This window comes from Lithobates pipiens, unplaced genomic scaffold (genome assembly GCF_037356315.1).
Source record: "Lithobates pipiens isolate NorthernLeopardFrog02 unplaced genomic scaffold, aLitPip1_a1.2 Scaffold_10, whole genome shotgun sequence".
NCBI lineage: Eukaryota > Metazoa > Chordata > Amphibia > Anura > Ranidae > Lithobates > Lithobates pipiens.
The window spans coordinates 157,896,082-157,917,461 of NW_027507686.1; the positions used below are offsets into that span (position 1 = coordinate 157,896,082).

General features: G+C 42.5%; 1 protein-coding gene across 1 annotated transcript in view; it reads left to right on the forward strand.

Moving 5' to 3' along the window:
• Positions 1-21,380, forward strand: part of CHD9 (chromodomain helicase DNA binding protein 9) — a 318,355-nt gene that overhangs the window by 50,888 nt on the left and 246,087 nt on the right. The window contains 1 exon segment of the mRNA XM_077458469.1: positions 15,025-16,551. Coding sequence (XP_077314595.1) covers positions 15,142-16,551 — 1,410 coding nt within the window. The 5' untranslated portion in view covers positions 15,025-15,141.

The following is a 21,380-nucleotide window of genomic DNA, read 5'->3' on the forward strand; positions in this document are numbered from 1 at the left end:
AGTGAGGCAAAAAAGCCCTGATCTGTAAGTAGGTGTAAATAGTGAACATGAGTGTCTTGACCTCAAATATATCCTAGATGCATGCCAAAATAGAAGGCAACTTACCACATGTACGTTGAGCGGTCAGCAAGGTAATCTCCTACAGACATAGGGATAGACATCCCTCTGTATTAGGGGGGTATATATATAGTGTAACCCCCGCCTAACTGCACGTGCGCAAAAAATTCCCGCCACGGGCAGGTCCCGCCCATCCATCAACCTATTGCTGATCAGCACTGCATGGTCGCCATAGCGGCAAACCGCATGTGATTCCCCCCGGCATTCCGGAAGGGCAGAGTCTGCCCCGTAGTGACGTCAGCCCCGTCGCACAGGCGTGACATCCGCACGCCACGCGCGGGTTCCGCGCGTGCGCTGTGAGGTGCGGCGTCCGGGGATGTTCCGGGACGCCACCGGCAGGGAGACATTCCCCAATCAGGCGGGCGGTACCTGCCCGCTTCGCACACACATGGGGACATAGGGGAGGAGCCCGAGCACGCAAGGGCTCCCCCCTTCCCCTGCCGGGAAGCCGCACCAGAGGAGTCCACCCATCCTGGGATGGCGGCAGTGAAAATCGAAGGCACCATCTAGAGGCAGAGAGAGAGAGGGATACATTATTAACTAAAAAAGTGCCAAACTGTATGAAATTCACCCAATAGATACTCATATTGTACAGATAATGCATATACACATGAATGCGAAAGATAGTGAATGTTGTCAATCCATAACACTGTAGGGATGATTCAATTAAATTGTTGTTGTAATTGTAGACAAAAAACAAAAACGAGTATATGTGACTTGACAGATATAGTTCAAGCCATATGCTGGAAATGTCCCTATTGCGTCCTTCCAGAGATAAATCCCTTTAGGAAGGGGGCAAAAGAAATTGCTTCATTCAACCCAGGATAAGAGGTGGCATTTAGTTTGAATATCCATCTCTGCTCGTGTTGGAGCAATATCTTGTTCCAGTCCCCACCCCGATCTGGGATGTGTATGCGATCAAGTACAGCAAAAGATACAATAGGCATTTTGTAGTTGTGTATGGCGACCACATGTTGCCCTATGGGTAAGTAGTGGTTGCCAATCTCCATGCTGTAGATGTGCTTGGCTATCCGTCGGTGAAATTCATATTTGGTTTTTCCGACGTAATAGGCCCCGCATTCGCATTCCATAAAATACACAACCCCGTCCCCCCGCCCCCCGTGTTTGACAGTTGGCAAAATGTGCAGGACGAAACGTCGCACCATTAGGTAGACGAAAAGCTTTGTCTCGTCTAATATATCTGCAGGAAGAACAGTGGCCACAAGGAAAAGAGCCAAAGGCCGAACAATGTCCGGCTCTCTTTGCTTAATTTTTATACTCGCTTTGGACCAGTTTGTCATAAAGTGAGGTAGCACGTTTATAAGTAATTGAGGGGTGTACTGAGATGAGACTTCCAATTTTTGGGTCGTCCCTTAGGATTGACCAATGTTCTTGAATGATGTTTCGGATGGCAATATGTTGTTTAGAGAAGCGAAGGACAATCCTAGCTACCTCAGAGCCAGAGCCGTCCCTCGCCTTTTTGGGGAGCAAGAGGTCCTGGCGAGACTGTACTACCGTCCTGTTATAGGCTCTTCGTAAGCATGACTGGCTGTAGCCGTGTGCTAAAAGTCTCGCTTGTAGTTTGCCAGCCTCCTCTCTAAAGAGGAGATCGTCTGAGCAGTTTCTGCGCAGACGCAGATACTGCCCGTAAGGAATGGAACGTTTCAAATTTTTGGGATGGAAACTATCCGCATGAAGCACAGTATTACCTGCAGTACTTTTGCGATAGAGTGTAGTGAAAATATGGTTGGCAGGGGTACGGCCGATTTGGACATCCAAAAATGTAATTTTATGATGGTCGTATGTCATAGTAAATTTTAGATTGTAATCGTTTACATTAATGCAGCATAAGAATTTTAGCAATTGATCCTCCGGTCCCTCCCATATGACAAGGATGTCGTCAATGTACCGCCGCCACATCGAGATGTGGCGCGTGTACTCAACTAGACCCCCGTCACACAGGAGGGACTTCTCCCACTCCCCCAGGTACGGGTTAGTGTAGGCCGGAGCACAACATGTGCCCATGGCCAGGCCCTGCACCTGGAGGTAGTGGGAGTTGTTGAATGCAAAGTAATTGTGGTGTAAAATATAATCCAGGCCCTGGACGATGAAATCGCTCAATGCCTGGTCATATCTGCCGCTACGTTGAAGTGTAGCTCGTACAGTCTCGATTCCTTTGGTATGAGGGATCGAGCTGTAGAGTGGCATTAGCCAATAAAGTCAAATTTTCAATGATCTGTAACAAATGTATGGTATCCTTTAAGAAGGAGGGCATGCACACTACAAGAGGTTGTAGGAAGGAATCAATAAGTTTACTAAGATTCTCTGCTATCCCCCTCTCCCTGAGACGATGGGTCGTCCCGGTGGTCGAGATTGGCATTTATGGATTTTCGGAAGGCAATAAAAAGTGGCCTCTCTTGGAAATTTAGTGTTAATAAAAGAATGTTGGTCTCTTGTGATGCCTCCTGTTTCCAGGGCTGCATCAATGAGATCAAGACATTTGTGGTGATAGGATTGTATTAATTTGCTTGGAATGGTTCTGTACCAGTCTGTATTATCCAATATATCCTGGCACATGCTCACATAGTTCGCATTGTCCATCAGAACCACATTGCCTCCCTTATCTGAGGGTTTAATTATGATGTTAAAATTATTACATAACGATTGGATGGCTTTACATTCTTCATGATTTAGATTGTCTGTCTGGATGCGATTTTTTTACAATAGAGTTTAGAAATGTCCCTCAATGTTTGTTTCACAAACATCTCAATACTCCGATTGAGACTTAGTGGAGGGAATTGGCCAGAAGGTTTTTTCGAAGTTGATTGGGGTTTTGTAGATTTGTTAGCATTGTCCAATAGGGATTCCAGATCTATTTGGTCTATCAAATCCAGGGTGTTATTCTCTTGAAATAACAGTGTTCGGTCCCGTAGGGCTCTAAACTCTTTCATACTAAATTTCGGCCAATCTGGAACAACCATAGTTGTGCTATATTTCACATGCAGACTCTTTAAAAGGAGTCTGCGTGCGAAGAGTTGGATGTCCGTAACCACCCCAAAGATATCGAAGTTTTCCTGTGGACAAAAAGTCAATCCACATGATAGAACATTGGTCTCTACCGGGGACAGTACATAGGATGACAGATTAATCACACTAAAGGATTCGGTAGAATCCGTGTGACATAAGCGTTCAGGTTTCCTGTTCCCCTGTTCAATAGGGGGGAGGAAAGTCCCCGCGTGGCGTTTAAAGTATTGTGTCGTATCTCTGGTGGATGTCCTACAATATTTTGGCCATCCTCGATGTGCATTGAATTTTCGGCAATCGATATAACCGACCTATTCAAATGCACATTCAAGGGCTCATCACTGAGTCTGGCTGCAACCATTTTTACTGTGGGCAGCTGAAGATGCTGCCTGTTCACTTCCTGGATTTACAGAGACACACAGAGGAACACCTCCAGGGGTTATGACTAAGGCCTTACAGGCTGAAACTCGTCAGCTGACATAATCTATGTTTCTTTACTGTGGCTATTCAATAAAATGAAGAAAGGAAAAAAAACTTGATTCACGATTGCAATCAAGTTTTTCTTTAATTATTTGTTTTTGTTTTGTTTTTTTGATAAACACCGCGCCGGTCTTGAGGAGCTGCGGGCAGGAGTTTTTAGGGGAGACTGCGGCTTTAGCCTAGTCCGTGGCGTTCGGCCTCGCCTAAAAACTCCTGCCCGCAGCACCTCAGGACCGGCGCGGTAACAGCGGCGGTCCTGGTGAAAAAATAAATCAATTTGCTGAAATTTTGAATCAATTTGACCTCTCAACTCGATTCAAGATTTAAATCTTTTTTTTTTTTTTTTCCATCCCTACACCTTCAGCTATGCAGCCCTGCAGCTCTCATTGGCCCACTTATGACTCATCCCCTCTCCCTTCCTGTCAAACGGTGGTGTGTGAGAGAGAGAGCTGTGCATGATGTCATAAGCCTAGGCGTTTTACCAGACAAACAGGGAGTGGGCTGTATACTGTATTTACTGGCAGGAAAAAAAAACATTTTACTATCCAAAGTCAAAACAACAAGGGTAGAAGATTTAATAGATGGAAAGATGAAAGAATGTCTCAAGTTCGACTTTAACTGTATTACCCCACTCTGCACTTTTTTGTTGTACAGCCCACATGCGTTAGCCATTATACAATAGGGTGTATCATTTGATCTCTTAATTTTTATTGTTTTGAGTTTGCAGGCTGTGTAATTGTTCATTTTTATGACTGCTTGATTGGGGCTGCTCTGTGCAATTCTATTGCACAGAGCAGGTAAGTTTATCATGTTTGTTATTTAGAAAAAAAAAATCTTTGCCTTTTTAAAGTGATTTTAAAGGGGTCATTCTGGGCATGAAGCTAAAAACCCTTCTGTGTGTAGCAGCCTCCCCAGCACCCCCTAATTACTTACCTGAGCCCCAGCGATGTCCACAAGTGTCTTAGTCGTTTGGGTCAGCCAAACAGAAGAGAGAGGGGGCGAGGCCGGGTAGGGGCTCTGTGTCTGAATGGACACACAAAGCTGTGACTTGGCTCGGGTTCCCCCACAGCAAGCATGTGGGGGCACTTGACAGGAGGGAGGAGCCAGGAGCAGTGACGAGGGATCCGAGAAGAAAAGGATCCAGGCTGCTCTGTGCAAAACTCAACTGCACATAGGCGTGCAGTATGTCGTGTTTGTGGTGTTGTGTGTTTTTTTTTTATTTTTTTTTAAAACAAGACTTTCACAATCACTTTAAGGCTCGGTTCACACAGGGGCGACTTGTCCAGGCGACTTCGCCGCCTGACAAGTCGCACTCCGTTCTGTACTATGGAACCGCTCTAATAGGAGCGACTCAAGTCGCTCCGATTTAGAAAAAAGGTTCCTGTACTACTTTTGCGGCGACTTCGGGCGACTTGCATTGACTTCTATACAGAAGTCGTTTTGCAAGTCGCCGCTGATCGTGTGCAGGTCGCTGCGCTGCAAGTCGTGCCGCCCACTGTGTGAACCGAGCCTTAGAACTGCCTGAATTTGTTGCATGTATTGGAACTAATCAGCAGCAAGCCTTTCATGAATTGCACATGGGCCATTTTAAAGGGACGTTGCCACCAGAAAAAAAAATATTATTTCATATTTAAAGTCTATTGATCTTGTTGCTAAATTCACAATGGGACTAATTGTGTGCATCTCTTCTCGGTAACAGTCACATATTACAGATGCTCTGCTGTGGCTTTCTGCATTGTCATGTCACGGCCTACAATACAGAAATGACACGAATGCCATGCCCAATGAAATGTATTGCTTTATGTCTTGTGACCCTTTTTATTCTAAAAGGTGGAATTTGGGCTGCCTTGTCAGTGTTGCATCTCTTATATTTGATCTAGTTTAATGTAACCCTATTAATGCATTGTTGTATGAAGTTTATAGGGGCCTTCTGACAGGCTAAAGAGCTTTTGATGACCGCGGTTTTAACCGTAATTCATTAGGTAAACAGTTTGAGGATTGCCGTTGACGTATTGAACTGTTTAACAGCCTGCAAGGAATCTGCTTGGACTTGCAGTAATGGATGTTGCTGTATAGATTGAGTCTTCCTACAAAGGGTTAAAATAAATTGGTTCCTTGGTCTCAAATGTGTGGTGCACATCTTATGTCACTACATGTGTGTGCGTAGGCTGGAAGTATTAGAGCAGCTTTCCCATACACAGACCCACTCGAGGGCCGTGTTTGCTGGAAGCCAGTAATCTGACAGCAGGTTTTGGGAAAAAAGCAGAGAATACAGTGGAAGGCATTCACATTTCATACTCGGTGTTACTGCTGCTGGTAATTGGACTGGAAACACAAAGCCTCTGTTTTAATCGCTGCCAAAAGTAGAACTCAAGGATTTGTATGGGCCTGACCCAAACGTATACTCAAACCTTCCTCTTTTCTACCAAATTCATATCCCAGCATTATTTTTATTTTTTTTTCTGTACTGATAAACGACTGTTCTCACTCCCAGTGTCATCATTACCAAACTTGTAAAATACTTGCAGCGGCGGCAGCTGGAAGGTCAGTTCCTATTGGTGTAGGCACTCCCCCAGAATTGCATCTCCCAAGAGCCCTTTCCCTGCACAGAGTGAGTAGGCAGGCTCAGGGGACTCGGCAGCTGCATCGCTGGGAAAGAAATCTACAGGGATGATTTACTAAAGTCAAATAGGCTGTTTGCTTTGCAATAGAATTTTTTTCCCTTTTAGTTTTATTGAATGTGTTGAAAATTCACATTGCAAAAAGTAACCAATCACATGCAAGGGAGGAAAAAAGTGATTGGATGATGGAAGCTTCACCCAATTCAAGAAACTACAGGAAAGTTCCCTTATAAAGTCTAAATTCCCATGCAAAGTGAACAGTCCATTAGTAAATCAACCCCAATACATTCATCTGTAGAGGGACATAGAAGGATTGGGAATAGCCAGAGCCAACCACTCTGCTTTAAAAGGATAGTTTACCGTTACAAAATCCTGCGGTTTCCCCGCATCCAATTTTCATGATGGGAGAGTGTGTCCGACTCTCAATGGAGCCATTTCACATGTCCCTGGTGGCTGCAGAGCAAAGTGCACAAGGGTCCTGTGCGTCTTTGGCTCGGTTTCAGGTCCGAATTCAGGCAAACGTTTGGGCCTGATTCGCATCGGGCCCCTACTGTAAGCTGAATGTAAATTAAGTGTGAACCCAACTTAAAACGAACTGTGCAGCTTTCACTAAAGGTGAATAATACCCTTGCTATAAGTTTGGGCTATTTACATGCCTTTTATGAAGCCTGACTGGAATACTCGCAGGATGTTGCTAAAGGAGGCCTAATCGTCAATGCTCACCTCCACTATCACAGGAGTGGGCTCTTTCTCTGATTTAAACCCCTCACAAACTTTCTCTCCCTTAATGCAGTAGCTCTGAGCTCAGCATTTGAGAGCTCAGTCCTGTGATGAGGAGGTGAGCAGTGACGACTAGGCCTCATTTATCATCGTCCTGCGAGTGTTCCAGTCAGGCTTCATAAGGTATGTAAATAGCCTACACCTATAGCAAGGGCATTATTTAACTTTAGTCAGAGCTGCACAATTTGTTTTTATCTACAGATGCCCCTCATCTGCATAGACAGTTTGTGGTAAAAGTGAACGATCCCTTTAAGGTTTCAGAGCATCCAAGTCATTGTGTTGGCTTGACACAGAAACTTTTTTTTTTTTTTTTATACCTTCCTTTAACACATTCTACTAGCTATTATGTCTCCCTTTTTGGAACCAGATACAGTGCATCTGGAAAGTATTCACAGCGTTTCACTTTTTCCACATTTTATGTTACAGCCTTTGTTCCAAAATGAATGAAATTCATTATTTTCCTCAAAATTCTACAAACAATACCCCATAATGACAACATGAAAGGAGTTTGTTTGAAATCTTTGGAAATTTATTAGAAAAAAAAAAAAATCACATGTATGTAAGTATTCACAGCCTTTGCTATGATGCTCAAAATTGAGCTCAGGTACATCCTGTTTCCTCTGATCATATCCTTGAGATGTTTTTACAACTTGATTGGAATCCACCTGTGGTAAATTCAGTTGATTAGACATGATTTGGAAAGACTGTCTATATAAGGTCCCACAGTTAACAGTGCATGTCAGAGCACAAGCCGTGAAGTCTAAGCAATTGTCTGTAGACCTCCGAGACAGGATTCTACCAAGGCACAGAACTGGGGAAGGGTACAGACATAGTTCTGCAGCATTGAAGGTCCCAATAAGCACAGTGATCTCCATCATCCATAAATGGATGAAGCTTGGAACCATCAGGAGTCTTCCTAGAGTGGGCCACCAGGCCAAACTGAGCAATCTGGGGAGAACGGCTTTAGTCAGGTAGGTGACCAAGAACCTGATGAGTTCACTCTGACAGCTCCAATGTTTCTGTGTGGAGGGAGAACCTTCTGGAAAAACAAAAAATCTCTGCAGCAATCCACCAGTCAGACCTGTATGGTACAGTGGGACAGACAGAAGCCACGCTTCAGTAGAAGGCACATGACAGCCCGCCTGGTGTTTGCCAAAAGGCATCTGAAGGATTCTCGGATCATGAGAAACAAAATTCTCTGGTCTGATGAAGCAAAGATTGAACTCTTTGGCTTGAATGGCAAGCATCATGTCTGGAGGAAACCAGGCACTGCTCATCACCTGGGCAATACCATCCCTACAGTGAAGCATGCACATCTTTGGAAAGATCTGAAAATGGCTGTACGCCGACGCTCCCCTTCCAACCTGATGGAGCTTGAGAGGTCCTGCAAAGAAGAATCCTTGTGGCATCATACTCAAAAAGACTTGAGGTTGTAATTTGGTTCCAAAGGTTCTTCAACAAAGTATTTGTAAATACTTATGTATGTGTGATTTATTTATTTATTTTTAAAATAAATTTGCAAAGATTTCAAACAAACTTCTTTCACGTTGTCATTTATGGGGTATTTGTAGAATTTTGAGGAACATAATGAATTTTAATCCCCCAGTTTCCTCACCCCTGCTGGTGGAGAGCCGCAAATCCAGCAGTGACATCACCCTTTTCAGGATCCTGAGATAACCCTGCCGCCAGACATCCAATTTACATTGTCCACTCCATGCAGTCTCTGGACACCCGAAGAAGTACCCAAGCAGGAAGTAAACAGCAGAGAAGACTGTGGACTATAGCGGCACGTGACCAGGCCATAGATGATGTGATTTTCTTTCTTGCAGACATGAATTGCAGTAAAGAAATTAGCTTGATTCCCCATAAATAGTCTGTGTCGATAGGGGAATTCCTCCTGTGTAGCTATTGTGTTCTACTGGTGGGGTGGGCGGGGGTGCAGGGAGCTGTCCCTGCTGGGAGGGCACAGTGATTATCGCTAGCGTCTATAGTGGCTTGCAATAATTGCATGTAAAAATGCAGACATGCTAGTTGTACCCAAGTCAGTCGATGGACTTGTGTAGAATCTTGGCCGGTTCAGCAGGGAAACCATCTAAAGTAAGTAAAAAAGTGCATTTAGATAAGGATGTGTGTGAGGTTGGGGTGTTTTTTTTTTCTTTTTTTTTTTATGCTTTTTAATCCAAGGATCAAAGGGGTGGGGGTGGTCTGCAGTTGACAAATTATATTGTGGATGTGTGTTTTCTTCTACAATTTTGAATATTATATATACTGTGTGTGTGTGTGTGTGTGTGTGTGTGTGTATATATATATAATGTATAAATTATATATTTTTGTTTGTTTTTTATCAGTCTTAGCCATGCTTCATCTTCATACACCAACTGCTAGCCAGACCTGGCAAGATAACAGCTCTAAAAAGAGTTCACAAAAACATATGTAGCATCTAAAAACCATAACAACTTCTTGTTATTCAGTTTTAATATGTATTAGTATGTTGTCCACGATAGCTAATGTGATAAAGCAACTACCAGGATTACATTAAACCTGTCATGAGAAAAACAAGGGGCTGCCATTGCTGACCTTCTGAAAATGCCGGTTACCTGGCTCTCTCTGGCTTTGAGTCTCGGCCTCAAAGCAAGTATACAGATCAGTAAAGTCAGAAGTTCTGTTCTTGCATGCTTGTTCTGGTTTTCTTCAAAAGTATCAAAGGATAAGGGTGAGCATTACCACCAGAAAGCTAGCATTTTCGAGAGGCCAGCAGTGGCAGCTTCCATGTTTCACAGCAGGTTTTTAAGATTACTACATGCAAGTTTATACTGTCAAAATCCTAATAATGAGAAATGCTTTTGTGAAAACTGATTATAGCCACATATGAGTTATTAACACAACTGCATAGAAGGCTGTTATGTGGTTTTGCATAAAATGAGGCCTGTTCACACTAGTGCCTTGGCCTAACACATAAAACAGTAGGGCTGCAACTAACAATTATTTTCATAATCGATTAGTTGGCCGATTATTGTTTCGATTAATCGGTTAATAACCTTTTAAAAAAAGTGGGTCAAATTGATGTTCATTTTCAACCACAGTGACGGGAAAATTTGGAAATAGAAAACTTCTTAGTCAAAGGAATTTTCAGACAAGTCAAAATTTCAAACAAAATTCTTTCATTCAGCGAATGTACAAAGATTTTTCGTCTGAATATTCTCATCTGAAAACTGATCTGTGTGGCCAGCATAAGGCACGGTGCACACCTATGCAGTTTGCTTTTGATCTGTTTCTGCCGTGTTTTTTGCTGTACGTTTTGATTTTTGCGCACGTGATTTTACTGCAATTTGCATTTTTGCCTTTTTTTTGGGCAGATTAAAAAAAACACAAATTGCTGAAAAAACGCATTACATGCTTTTCTGCAGCTTCTCCATTGAAGTACGGTATATTGAACCAATAAAGCACTATTTTGCGTTAAAAGTCCCCGACCCTTTCAGATGTGAACGTGTCTCACAGGCAACCATGTAAATGAACTGTAATGCATTTCTGCAAAAAGCACCAACACATAGATGTGAACCAGGTATAAGACATTTACTAACATAATGGGGTTAAACAAACTAAAATAAGCCCTTTATAGTAGAAAAAAGCAGATAATCACTATTGTAAGGGGTTCATTTTTTTTACTGTAGAACAGTAATATTTACAGTAGCGATTATTTGCTCTTTTTGTACTATAAAGGGCTCATTTTTTTTTTTTTTTAACCCTATTATGTTACTGACCGATTAATCGATTATGAAAATAATAATCGATTAATTTCATAATCGATTAGTTGTCGATTAATCAATTAGTTGTTTCAGCCCTATAAAACAATGTAATCCATTTCAGTTTTAATGACAACCAATGCAGCCATACATTGCCCCCCCCCCCCCCCATTCAACCAGTGGGTTGAACCAAAATAAATAAATAAAGGCCCTATCCTCCATCCACACATTGTTAAAGTGGAGCTCCAGGCTCCTTCAGGGAAAATTTTAAAGTCAGCAGCTACAAATACTGTAGCTGATGACTTTTAATATTAGAACACTTACCTGTCCACGAATTCAGCGGTGTCTTCACCCCAGCCGATTTTTTTTTTTCAGTCGGGTGTTGCCGCTGCGATCTCCGCTAAGGGAAATTGGCAGTGAAGCCTTGTGGCTTCACAGTCTGTTAAATACTGTGAATGTATGGACCAGTGACAGTATTTAGGAGGAGGGGAGCGAAACTTCCTGCTGACTTCCCTGTTGCGAGATCAGCCAGAAGTGGGAGCGGGGACCTGTCAAAACCCAGTTACCAGCCCCCCCCCCCCCCAAAGTGCTAAACGTGACAGCGAAGGGTGGAGGGGGGCACGAACAAGTGGAGCTTCCCCTTTTGGGTGGAGCCTTGCTTTAAATGGATGGGAGAGTCCCTCTCACTGAGCTGTTGTATTTTGACAGTGGGGAGACTTCTATGCTATAAGAATACACTAATCAGTGCTGATCTCTAGGACATTTTCCAACAGGTTGGTTGTACAGAAGTCCACAAGACGTTAGACTTCTGTACAACCAGCCTGGCCATACATGGATTACAATTTGTCTGGTTGCAGCAGAACCATATGAATTGGGATACATGTATGGCTGGTTTAAAAATTGCACATCTGTGATAGGTGCATTGCAGAGCTTTGCAGCCTATTTTAAATGAATGGTCTTGACAGAATGCACATTAAAACCCAATACTGCACTCTTGTACCATAATGTGATGGTGAGAACAGGCTCCTTACCTTTACAGAATTCCCTCTCATCCAGCTTTCCTCTATAGAAGTACCAAAAGGCTACACAGTATATATTGTGTTTTAAGTGCTGCTGCTGGGCTATGCATACATGAACCTCCTACATACAGTACCTGTGTTCTTCAGTTATGGATAGTTTTTTTAGCAGGCGGTAACATCTATACATCCTTTGGACTTCACAACAGCCTGTAAAAACTAAGGGTGGCCATACACACTTAATCTGATTGAATAATCTTATTTTAAATGTACCGAAACTATGTAATATGAGCACAAACCTATTTGTATCCAATCACACAGGCCCTCATATTAGTTGTTATTGGTAGATCTAAAGGACAGACATATTTTCTAGTGGATTTTTGCTATTATACCTGTTGATTTATATATTGATATGTAATTTTTTTTTTTTTAGATTTAAAGTATTTATTATGGTCTCTAGCATTGTTGGATCACCCTTGAATGCCCTCCTCATTTTTCTATATTGATTCTATGTTTTTGTTGTGGGCAGGTACCTGCCAGTATTTAGGCTGGTACAGCATTAAAGGGTTGTTACCCTTTTTTTTTCCCTCCACATATTTATTTCTTACAAACTAGGTCTAAAGAAGATTGTATAAATTACACTTCGGTTTAGAGCTCAAGCTACGCATCATTAAGGCTCATTTACACTGTTGGGATTTAACACACACACTTTGCAACAAGCTAGAATGTGAAAATTCCCAATAATCAAACCTTTTTGATATGATGACTAAAAAATAAATAGAATTGTGTTTGTTTATGTGTGTGTGTGTGTGTGTGTGTGTGTGTGTGTATATATATAAAATAAAATCTCATAATTATTTATTTATTTTGTGCGTGGTTAGGCCCATAAAAGTCAATGGCAGGCCCTCAAAACAGATAGAACTTGTGTCTTGGTGAATTGGCAAACTGTATTAAAGTGTAGCTAAAGGCAAAACTTAATTTTAGTTTTGGACATAGTGGAGATGACCCAACCAGAGCACTTTTTTGCGATTTGTAAAGTGCCTGAAAAACGGCTCCCCTGCAGCCTCAGTGTGAAAGCCCGAGTGCTTTCACACTGAGGCGATGCGCTGGCAGAACGTTAATAAAACTCCTGCAAGCAGCATCTTTGAAGCAGTGTATACACCGCTCCTCCACCGCTACTGCCCACTGAAATGAATGGGCAGCACTGCCTGCAAAGTGCCACTACAGTGGCGCTTTGAATGTCGTTTTAACCCTTTTTTGGCCACTAGCGGCCAAAAATCCCCACAAAATCAATGATAAAGCACCGCTAAAAATAACGGTGCTTTGCAACTGACGCCCCAGTGTGAAAGCACCCTTAAGGCTGCATTCGCACCTGAGCGTTTTCAGCTCGTAAAATGCACAACAAGCAAAATCCCATTTATTTCAATGGCACCGGTTCACATCTGAGCATTTTGTCACCTGACGCAAAATGACTGAAAAACGGCTTAAGCTCAAAAAATAAAATGAGCTTCCTTGGGGCAGATTACAGGTGTTTTTTCTGCTCTTTCTATTGGTAACCTGTACAAAATTGCAGTAAGAACATGTGACTTTGAAACGCTCAGGTGTGAATGCAGTCTAAAGACCGAACCTTTCTGACACGTGTTGCTTACAAGGTTTTATCAGTATTCTTTGCTAGAAAATTACTTAGAACCCCCAGACATTATATATATTTTTTTAGCAGAGACCCTTGAGAATAAAATGGCAGTTGTTGCAATATTTTAGATCACGCTGTATTTGCACAGTGGTCTTTCAAACGCAATTTTTTGGGGGGAAAATTACGCTTCAATTAATTAAAAAATAAAAAAATAAACGGTAAAGTTAGCCCAATTATTTTGTATAATGTGAAAGGTGATGTTGCGCCACGAGAATCATGAGAGAATCGTGATCTTTATTCTAAGCAAAATTTAAATCATGATTATTATTTTAGCCAGAATCATGCAGCCCTACTGTCCCCCCTCTCTATATTTGTGCTTTTTACCATTTATTATTGAAAGTAAAAGAAAAGCCCAAATTTTGGGTCGTACACAGAAAAATAGAGGGCAAATCTTCCAATGGTGACACTAGTTCTGGTGACCTGGGGGGGGGGGGGCAGTGCTTTCCCTTGTTTTGCAGAGATTTCCTCACTTCCTGTTTGGCCACGGAACAGGAAGCGAAGGAAATCTCCACAATGGGATACAGATGGCCAAAAGCATCTAACGGTTATTATTAGGGGTGCAACGGATCGTCACCGATCTGTGATCCGAATGGGTCACCCCGCTCGGACCGGCACATGCCGCGATCCGCGGAGCGCTCCACAGTCTCAGTCTTAGGAAAGACCAGGGCTTCGGCCTAGCTCCGAAGCGGCGGCCATCTTTCTACACCCAGGTCGTTTACAATGTGATCGCTCCAACGGAGCGATCACTTGTAAACAAACCGGCGTCATGTCATGACGCTGGTTCCTCTCGCCCCTCTCTGTACTAATCTGTACAGTGGAGGGGAGAGATCGGATGGAAACAGCCATCCCTCCATACCCAGCAATACCCTCCCAAAACTCTGCAATATCCTGCCAATACTCTGCAGTATCCGGCCAGTACTCTGCCAGTACTCTGTAATACCCTGCCAATACTCTGCCATACCCTGCCAATACTCTGCAATGCTCAGCCGTACCCAGCCATACTCAGCCAATATTACAGTGGGGGAGATTGTGGATATTACACTGGGGACTATATGGTGGTGGAATTTTCACAGGTTTTTGCATATTAAATTATTATTTGCTGATCCAAAAATGTATCCGATCCATGACTCTGATCCGAGGAACGATCCGATCCATGAGTTTTTTGATCCGTTGCACCCCTAGTTATTATTCTATCCAAAATAAAAAAATAAAAACATTTTACTTATGGTTCTATTTAAACAAGGTTTGGTTAATGGCTGGTAAAATGATGGAACTTCTACTTTTTACAAGGTACTATCAGAGTTTACATTTGGCATTTGGTGCTCAAAGAGGGGATCTAGATCCTTTGTGGCCATTAGTGGATATGGTTGAATTAAGGTTGTTGTACCCAGAGTTCAGCTTTAAAGATTTTTTGATAAAGATTTTTTGTAAATCCGAGACGTTGGCAAATGTAAATGTGAGAGATTTTTATTCATTGCACAAATATGAATTCACATCCATGTACATACTTATCTTGTATGTCTTTTTTTATTCTTTTTTTTTTTTTATAGGATATTCCATTATGCAGCCATGTTTAATATCCCATTTGGAGGAACCAGACCACCATGGCTTGGGTCGTGAAGTAAAGTATTTTCGATAAAGTGCTTATAGAATTGAAGCCTATCAATATGACTGATCCGATGATGGATTTTTTTGATGACACACACCTATTTGATGAAACATTGGGCCTATCTGATGATGCATTTGCTCAGCATGATGCAGTGTCCTTGGTTGATGAATTAAACCTTGGAGCAGAGTTTGAACCCCTCCATGTCGATTCTTTAAATCATGTGCAGGATTCTCAAACGCACCAAAAAATCAGCGAGTTTGATCCACTCAGTCAGTTTGATTCTATTAAGTTACATCCAGTAAACCAATCTTACAGTAGCCCAGTTGAGAGTGTCCTGTCTCCAAGATCACAGTTCAGCTGCTCTCCAATACATCCACCAAGTCAAGGGAATGGTATATTTTCTGATGATGGAAGTCCCATGTGGGGCCACCAAACTGCCACAAGTATTCCAAGTCAAAATGGCTCCCCATTCCATCAACATGGACACACTCAGACTATGCAGCAAAATAAAGGATATGTAACGCACCATGATTTTGCCTTGTTTCAGGCCAGTGAACAGCAGCGGGTCTCGGCACCACAGCCACAGCACAATAGGCACAGTATCAGTGCGTGCCAGGAGACCCTGACCCAACAGAAAAACTTCATAGATATTAATGTTTCTTTGCCACATAGGACTTCTAATGCTCAGCAAACACCAATGGTTAATCATACAAATTTACAAGATTCTTTACCTTTAGAACAGTTTTCTCAATCAGCGGCATCATTGCACTTTTGTAGCAACCCTATTGGGACACAACATGAGAGTACGTTTGATAGCCACTCTCCCGCACCATGTTCTGTGAATGCTACACCACCATTTTCAACTCATTATCCTTTCTCGAACAACCACCTTAATCACGGCACACATTCTTTGTCCGATTTTACTGAAAGCCCAGGATTTCCAGAATTAGGAACCAAGCAGGAACCTAGTCAGCATGTCCTCAACCCTAGTGAACAATTGCATTCTAATGATTTTCATATGGTGCATTCTTCACATCCTCAGGGTAACTACAATGGAACAAAAATGTCTCCAATGACCATCAGCTTTCCATCCCAAGATGGGTCTTCTGTTCGGTTGAGTCACTTTAATGATCATATGGAGAGTAATGGCTTTTCACCTTTGGAAGACAACCTGTTGCAGCAAGTAAATGCACAAACGGAACCATTCACAGGGCTTGATCCAGAGGATTTGCTACAGGAAGATTTACTGCCGCACTTTGATGATGCAGCCTATGTCCAGGAGAGCTCAAATTCACACCAAGCTGTGCTAGAGCACCCTGACAACATGGCCCATAGTGAACAGCATCCTATGAGTGTACCCAATGACCTTCTAAACTCGCAGCGACTAAGCCAGCATAATCCTTGGAGCTCCACAGCATGTAATCATCTCAGTCTGATTGATCGGCAACATGTGACTTCCCAAGGAAAGGTAGTATGTTTCCTCCTTTTAAGTACGGGCTTGCATGTTCTAATATGAGAGCTGCCTTTGCTGAATTGTTTTGAAAGTTTCAGAACTAGAGAAAAATGTGAAGTTCTTTAAGCTGGCCATATATTATACAATTGTCTTATTCAATTTCCTTTAGATTTACCTTCAACTATGTAGTGCAAGGACCTTCTTGATTTGCATACAAATTGAAAGTGTTTTGGTTTGACCTCATATGGTTTTGGAAAATCCTAAGAGCCCGTTCACAGCACGACTTGCAGCGCAACTGCCTCAGGCAACCAGGATCCGACTTTAGCGGCGGCTTGTGAAATGACTTCTGTATAGAAGTCAATGCAAGTCGCCCCAAAAGTCGTACAGGAACCTTTTTCTAAGTCGGAGCGACTTGAGTCGCTCCGATTAGAACGGTTCCATTGCATAGAGCGGGACGCGACTTGTCAGGCAGCTAAGTCGCCTGACGGGTCGCCCCTGTGTGAACCGACCCTAAAGGAAAATTGTACAAGAATATTGTATATAATGTATGGCCATCTTTAAAGCCCAATTGAACTTTCAGTTGAAATCGGCTAAATACATTCCAGGTGCATGGAAACAAAAGGTTAAAGGATAAGTTCACTTTAAAAAAAAAAAAAAGAAAATGTGCATATTATTTTCCAGGTAAAATATATGCTTTTTATTTTTTTGCAGGATCCTAAAAAGCATTGCTCCAACAATCAGCAGATCACTGGTGCCATGCAGGTCTCCTGCAGATCTGTCAGTGTATCGGCTTTCTTGTACCTTATAGGAGCAAGCCGATACATGCTGACAGGAAGAATGAATGAATTACCACAGGGCTGTGGTAGATACAGACACATCCTCCAGCTTTCTGCCCGTACCTCTGTATGGACTTTCAGCTAGAAAGCTGCATGAAGTGTCAGTGGACCAATCTAATTAGCACTCGTGTGTAGTCCACTGAACTAGAAGTCCAATTTTAAATGCAACAGCGACTGCAGGGGAGAGGAACCCCTGCCTGCTGTTGCAGGCCAGGATCTGGGGATAGGGGTGTACCCGTATTTGAGGGTGTAACATGTTCTAAAGGTGAACCTTGAGCCCTGGTTCACATTAATGCTACTTTGAAATCGCACTACAGTGCTTTATTAAGTAGCGCGATTTCAAAGTAGCAAGGTCAGCGCAATTTCAGGTGCTACTTGATAGACATATGTGTGGCTTCATACACAGATGTCTATTGAAGTTGCACCTGAAATCGGCAAAAGTAGTGTAGGAACCACTTTTGCAAAACGATGTGGCACCGCAAAATTGGTGTCGCACCGACAGTGCTATTGCCGCCAATAGGCTGCGATTTGTCATGCAATTTTATCTCTCAAACCGCATGACAAATCTTTCCAACGTGAAGGCTTAAGGCTTGTTTGCCTTCTTTAGAAAGCAGCCTGGGTAGAAAAGCCTCTGCCGCCCCCCCCCCCCCCCTTTTTATTTTTTTTATTTTTTAATTAGCTTGGAATGCATTTACAGTCAGGGCAATAAAGTATTTGATCCCCTGCTGATTTTGTGTATTTGCCCACTGACAAATGATCTGTCTATAATTTTATGCAGACTGATTTTACTGTTGTGGGTTTAGTAACACTTTAATGCCTTATGTGTCAGTACTACGTGCATTTTTAGAAAAAGGGGTACACCTCGAATTGAACCCCAACAGTGAAAAAAAATTTGAATTCTAGCATAAGTTTGCCTTCAGATAAGTGTTAAAATAAAAACAACAAGATGTTTAATCACTAAAATGAAACCTGTTTTGCGTAGAACACAAGATACGGATTCACAATAGAATCATTTAAAATGAAATGCAACCGATCACTACTTTTATTCATTGTGCTTGCAATGAGAGATCAACTAATAGACGGTCTATATGAATTGGAAAGGGGGGGGGGGGGGTTGGAATTTTAAATGATGCGCATGTAATCATTCGCCTCTATCCCTATATCCCTAGATCTAGAATTAAAAGGAGAGATTTGGGACTTTAGATGAGGTACACGAGGCAAGACTGAATAAAATGCTAATTTTATTATTTGATCATTTATTCAATCGTGCCTCGTGTACCTCCTCTAAAGTCCCAAACCTCTCCTTTTAATTCTAATATACACCCCAGGCTTGACACGTTCTCATTGTTCCTATTTCCTATGCTACACATTGCAGAACCCACTGAACTGCATTTTATCATGCCAGTGACGTTCCTCTCCCCAATGGCTCAGATGTTATCTGCTTTGACAGAAGGAGGTTTTCACCCAAAATTTGAAGGTACATGGCCCTGTCCATTGTCCCTTTGATGCGGTGAAGTTGTCCTGTCCCCTTTGCAGAAAAACACCCCCAAAGCATAATGTTTCTACCTCTATATTTGACAGTGGGGTTGGTGTTCTTGGTCATAGGCAGCATTCCTATTCATTAGCAAACTTCAAATGGGCCTGTACATGTGCTTTCTTAAGCAGAGGCACCTTGGGGGTGTTGCAGGATTTCAGTCCTTCATGGTGTAGTGTGTTACCTTTTTGTTTCCTTGGTGACTATGGTCCCAGCTGCCTTGAGATCATTGTCAAGATTCATCCGCGCAGTTCTAATCTGATTCCTCACAGTTCTCATGATCATTGAAACTCCAGGAGGTGAGACCTTACATGGAGCCTCAGATTCTGGAAGATTGACAGTTTTATGTTTCTTCCATTTGCGAATAATCACACCAACTGTTGTCACATTCCCACCAAGCTGCTTGACAATGGTCTTGTGGCCCATTCCAGCCTTGTGTAGGTCTACAATCTTGTCCCTGACATCATTGGACAGCTCTTTGGTCTTGGCCATGGTGGAGAAATTGGAATCTGATTGCTTCTGTGGACAGGTGTCTCTTATACAGGTACGGTAACAAGCTGAGATTTGGAGCCCTCCTTTTGAGAGTGCTCCTAATCTCAACTTGTTACCTGTACAGAAGACACCTGGGAGACAGGAATCTTGATGATTGATAGGGAATCGAATACTCATTTCACTCATTAAATTGCAAATCAATTTATAACATTTTTGAAATACGGTTTTCTGGATTTTTTTTGTTCTGTCTCTCACCGTTAAAATAAACCTAGTATTAAAATATTATAGACTGATCATTTTTTGGCAGTGGGCAAATGTACAAAATAAGCAAGGGATAAAATACTTTTTTTCCCCTCTCTGTAGCAAAGTTAAATTGGTAGTTCAGTTGGGCTTCAACAACCAATGGAGGCCCAGATGTTAAGAAAATGCCTCTGTGTGGATTTTACAAGATACTGTATGTACTGTTATATGCTGCCAGAGCTGCTGAATCTGTTGATGAGGAATCGTCCACTAGGAAAATGCTGGTCCCCATAGCAATTTTTGGTTCTTCCTGATGACCATTATTATTGTCTCCTAAAGTGACATGGAGGTCAGTGCAAAGGGCCACCGAGCACTGTGGAGACCAAGAGATTGACACGGTCTCAAGTGTGGGTTTCCCATTGGGGTTTGGGGTGCCGTTCTTCATTAAGGGCTTGTTTTACACATTTGGCAGCTCCTACCACAACTCTAGAAGTGATCCCCCGATATTTCGCCTACTTAATTCTTGCTTTCCTTTGCAACTTAAGGAGGGCCCTAGCCTTCTTTCCCCACACCCAGCTGCAAATGTAAACTAAGCCGTGTGGTGTAATAGCTGCTTGAATTAGGGTTGCACCGATACCGAGTACTTGTACTTGTGCAAATGCTTAATCTGATATCTGTTGTACTGGGCTCAGTGGTGGGGGCAGTTATAAGCGCCCATGTCCCTGTATAGCTTTCAATAAAGTAGCTGACAGCCACTTCTCCTCTCCATTCCACGGCTGTCAGCTACTATATTGAAAGCTATACAGGGAGATTGGTGCTTGTAACTGCCCCCCACCGCTGCACCGCTCACCCCTGACTGTCCCCATGTGTCCTCCTTTGGTTCCCTGTGTCCTCCTCTGGCTCCCCATGTCCTACGTGTGCTTCTCCAGGTCTTCCCCCTTTCTCATATCTGTTAGGATGGAGAGCGGAGGAAAGAGCCAGATTAATAATAATAATAATAATAATATTTGAGGTACTTGTATAGCGCTGTCAATTTACGTAGCGCGTTACGTATACATTGTACATTCAGTCCCTACCCTCCAATGAGCTTACAGTCTAAGGTCATTCATATACTAGGGCCAATTTACACAGAAGCCATTTAACCTACCATATATATTTAATTTACCGGCTCCTTCCTTTTTTGAATGGACAGAGTCGGTGATCACTGACTCTGTCCATTCATAACTGAGCATCGTAAACTGTGTTTACGATGCTTCAATTTATGAATGAACAGGAGCCTCTTTCTCTAGTCCATTCATCTTGAGTGCAGCTGAGGCTGCAGTGCAAGGGCCTGGGGACATCTGTGTCCTTACTCCCTTCCCCTGTCTCAAAGGGGAGATGTTGTGGGTCTGTTTCTGGTCACATGCCTGATGAAGAGGTCCTGCGTGGCTCCGAAACGTCGCCTTTTTTGTAACCATGTGATCATTGATTAAAGTTTTTGAGATCCCGTTGTGCTGGTGACATTTTTTCTGACTATATGCGGTTCCAGACGATGGTCACTTCAGCACCTAATTGAAAATACAGCCATTTCTGCAGGAACATGTGCGTTAGGAATATTGCATTGGGGTTTAGACCCCTGACATCTCACCAAAGCCACCCCCCAGTGGGGCTGATAAAAAAATAAATACATGAAAAAAAGCTAGAATTGTAACAAATATTTAAAGCTTACGGTAAATTGTAAAAATAATAACACTGACACTGTC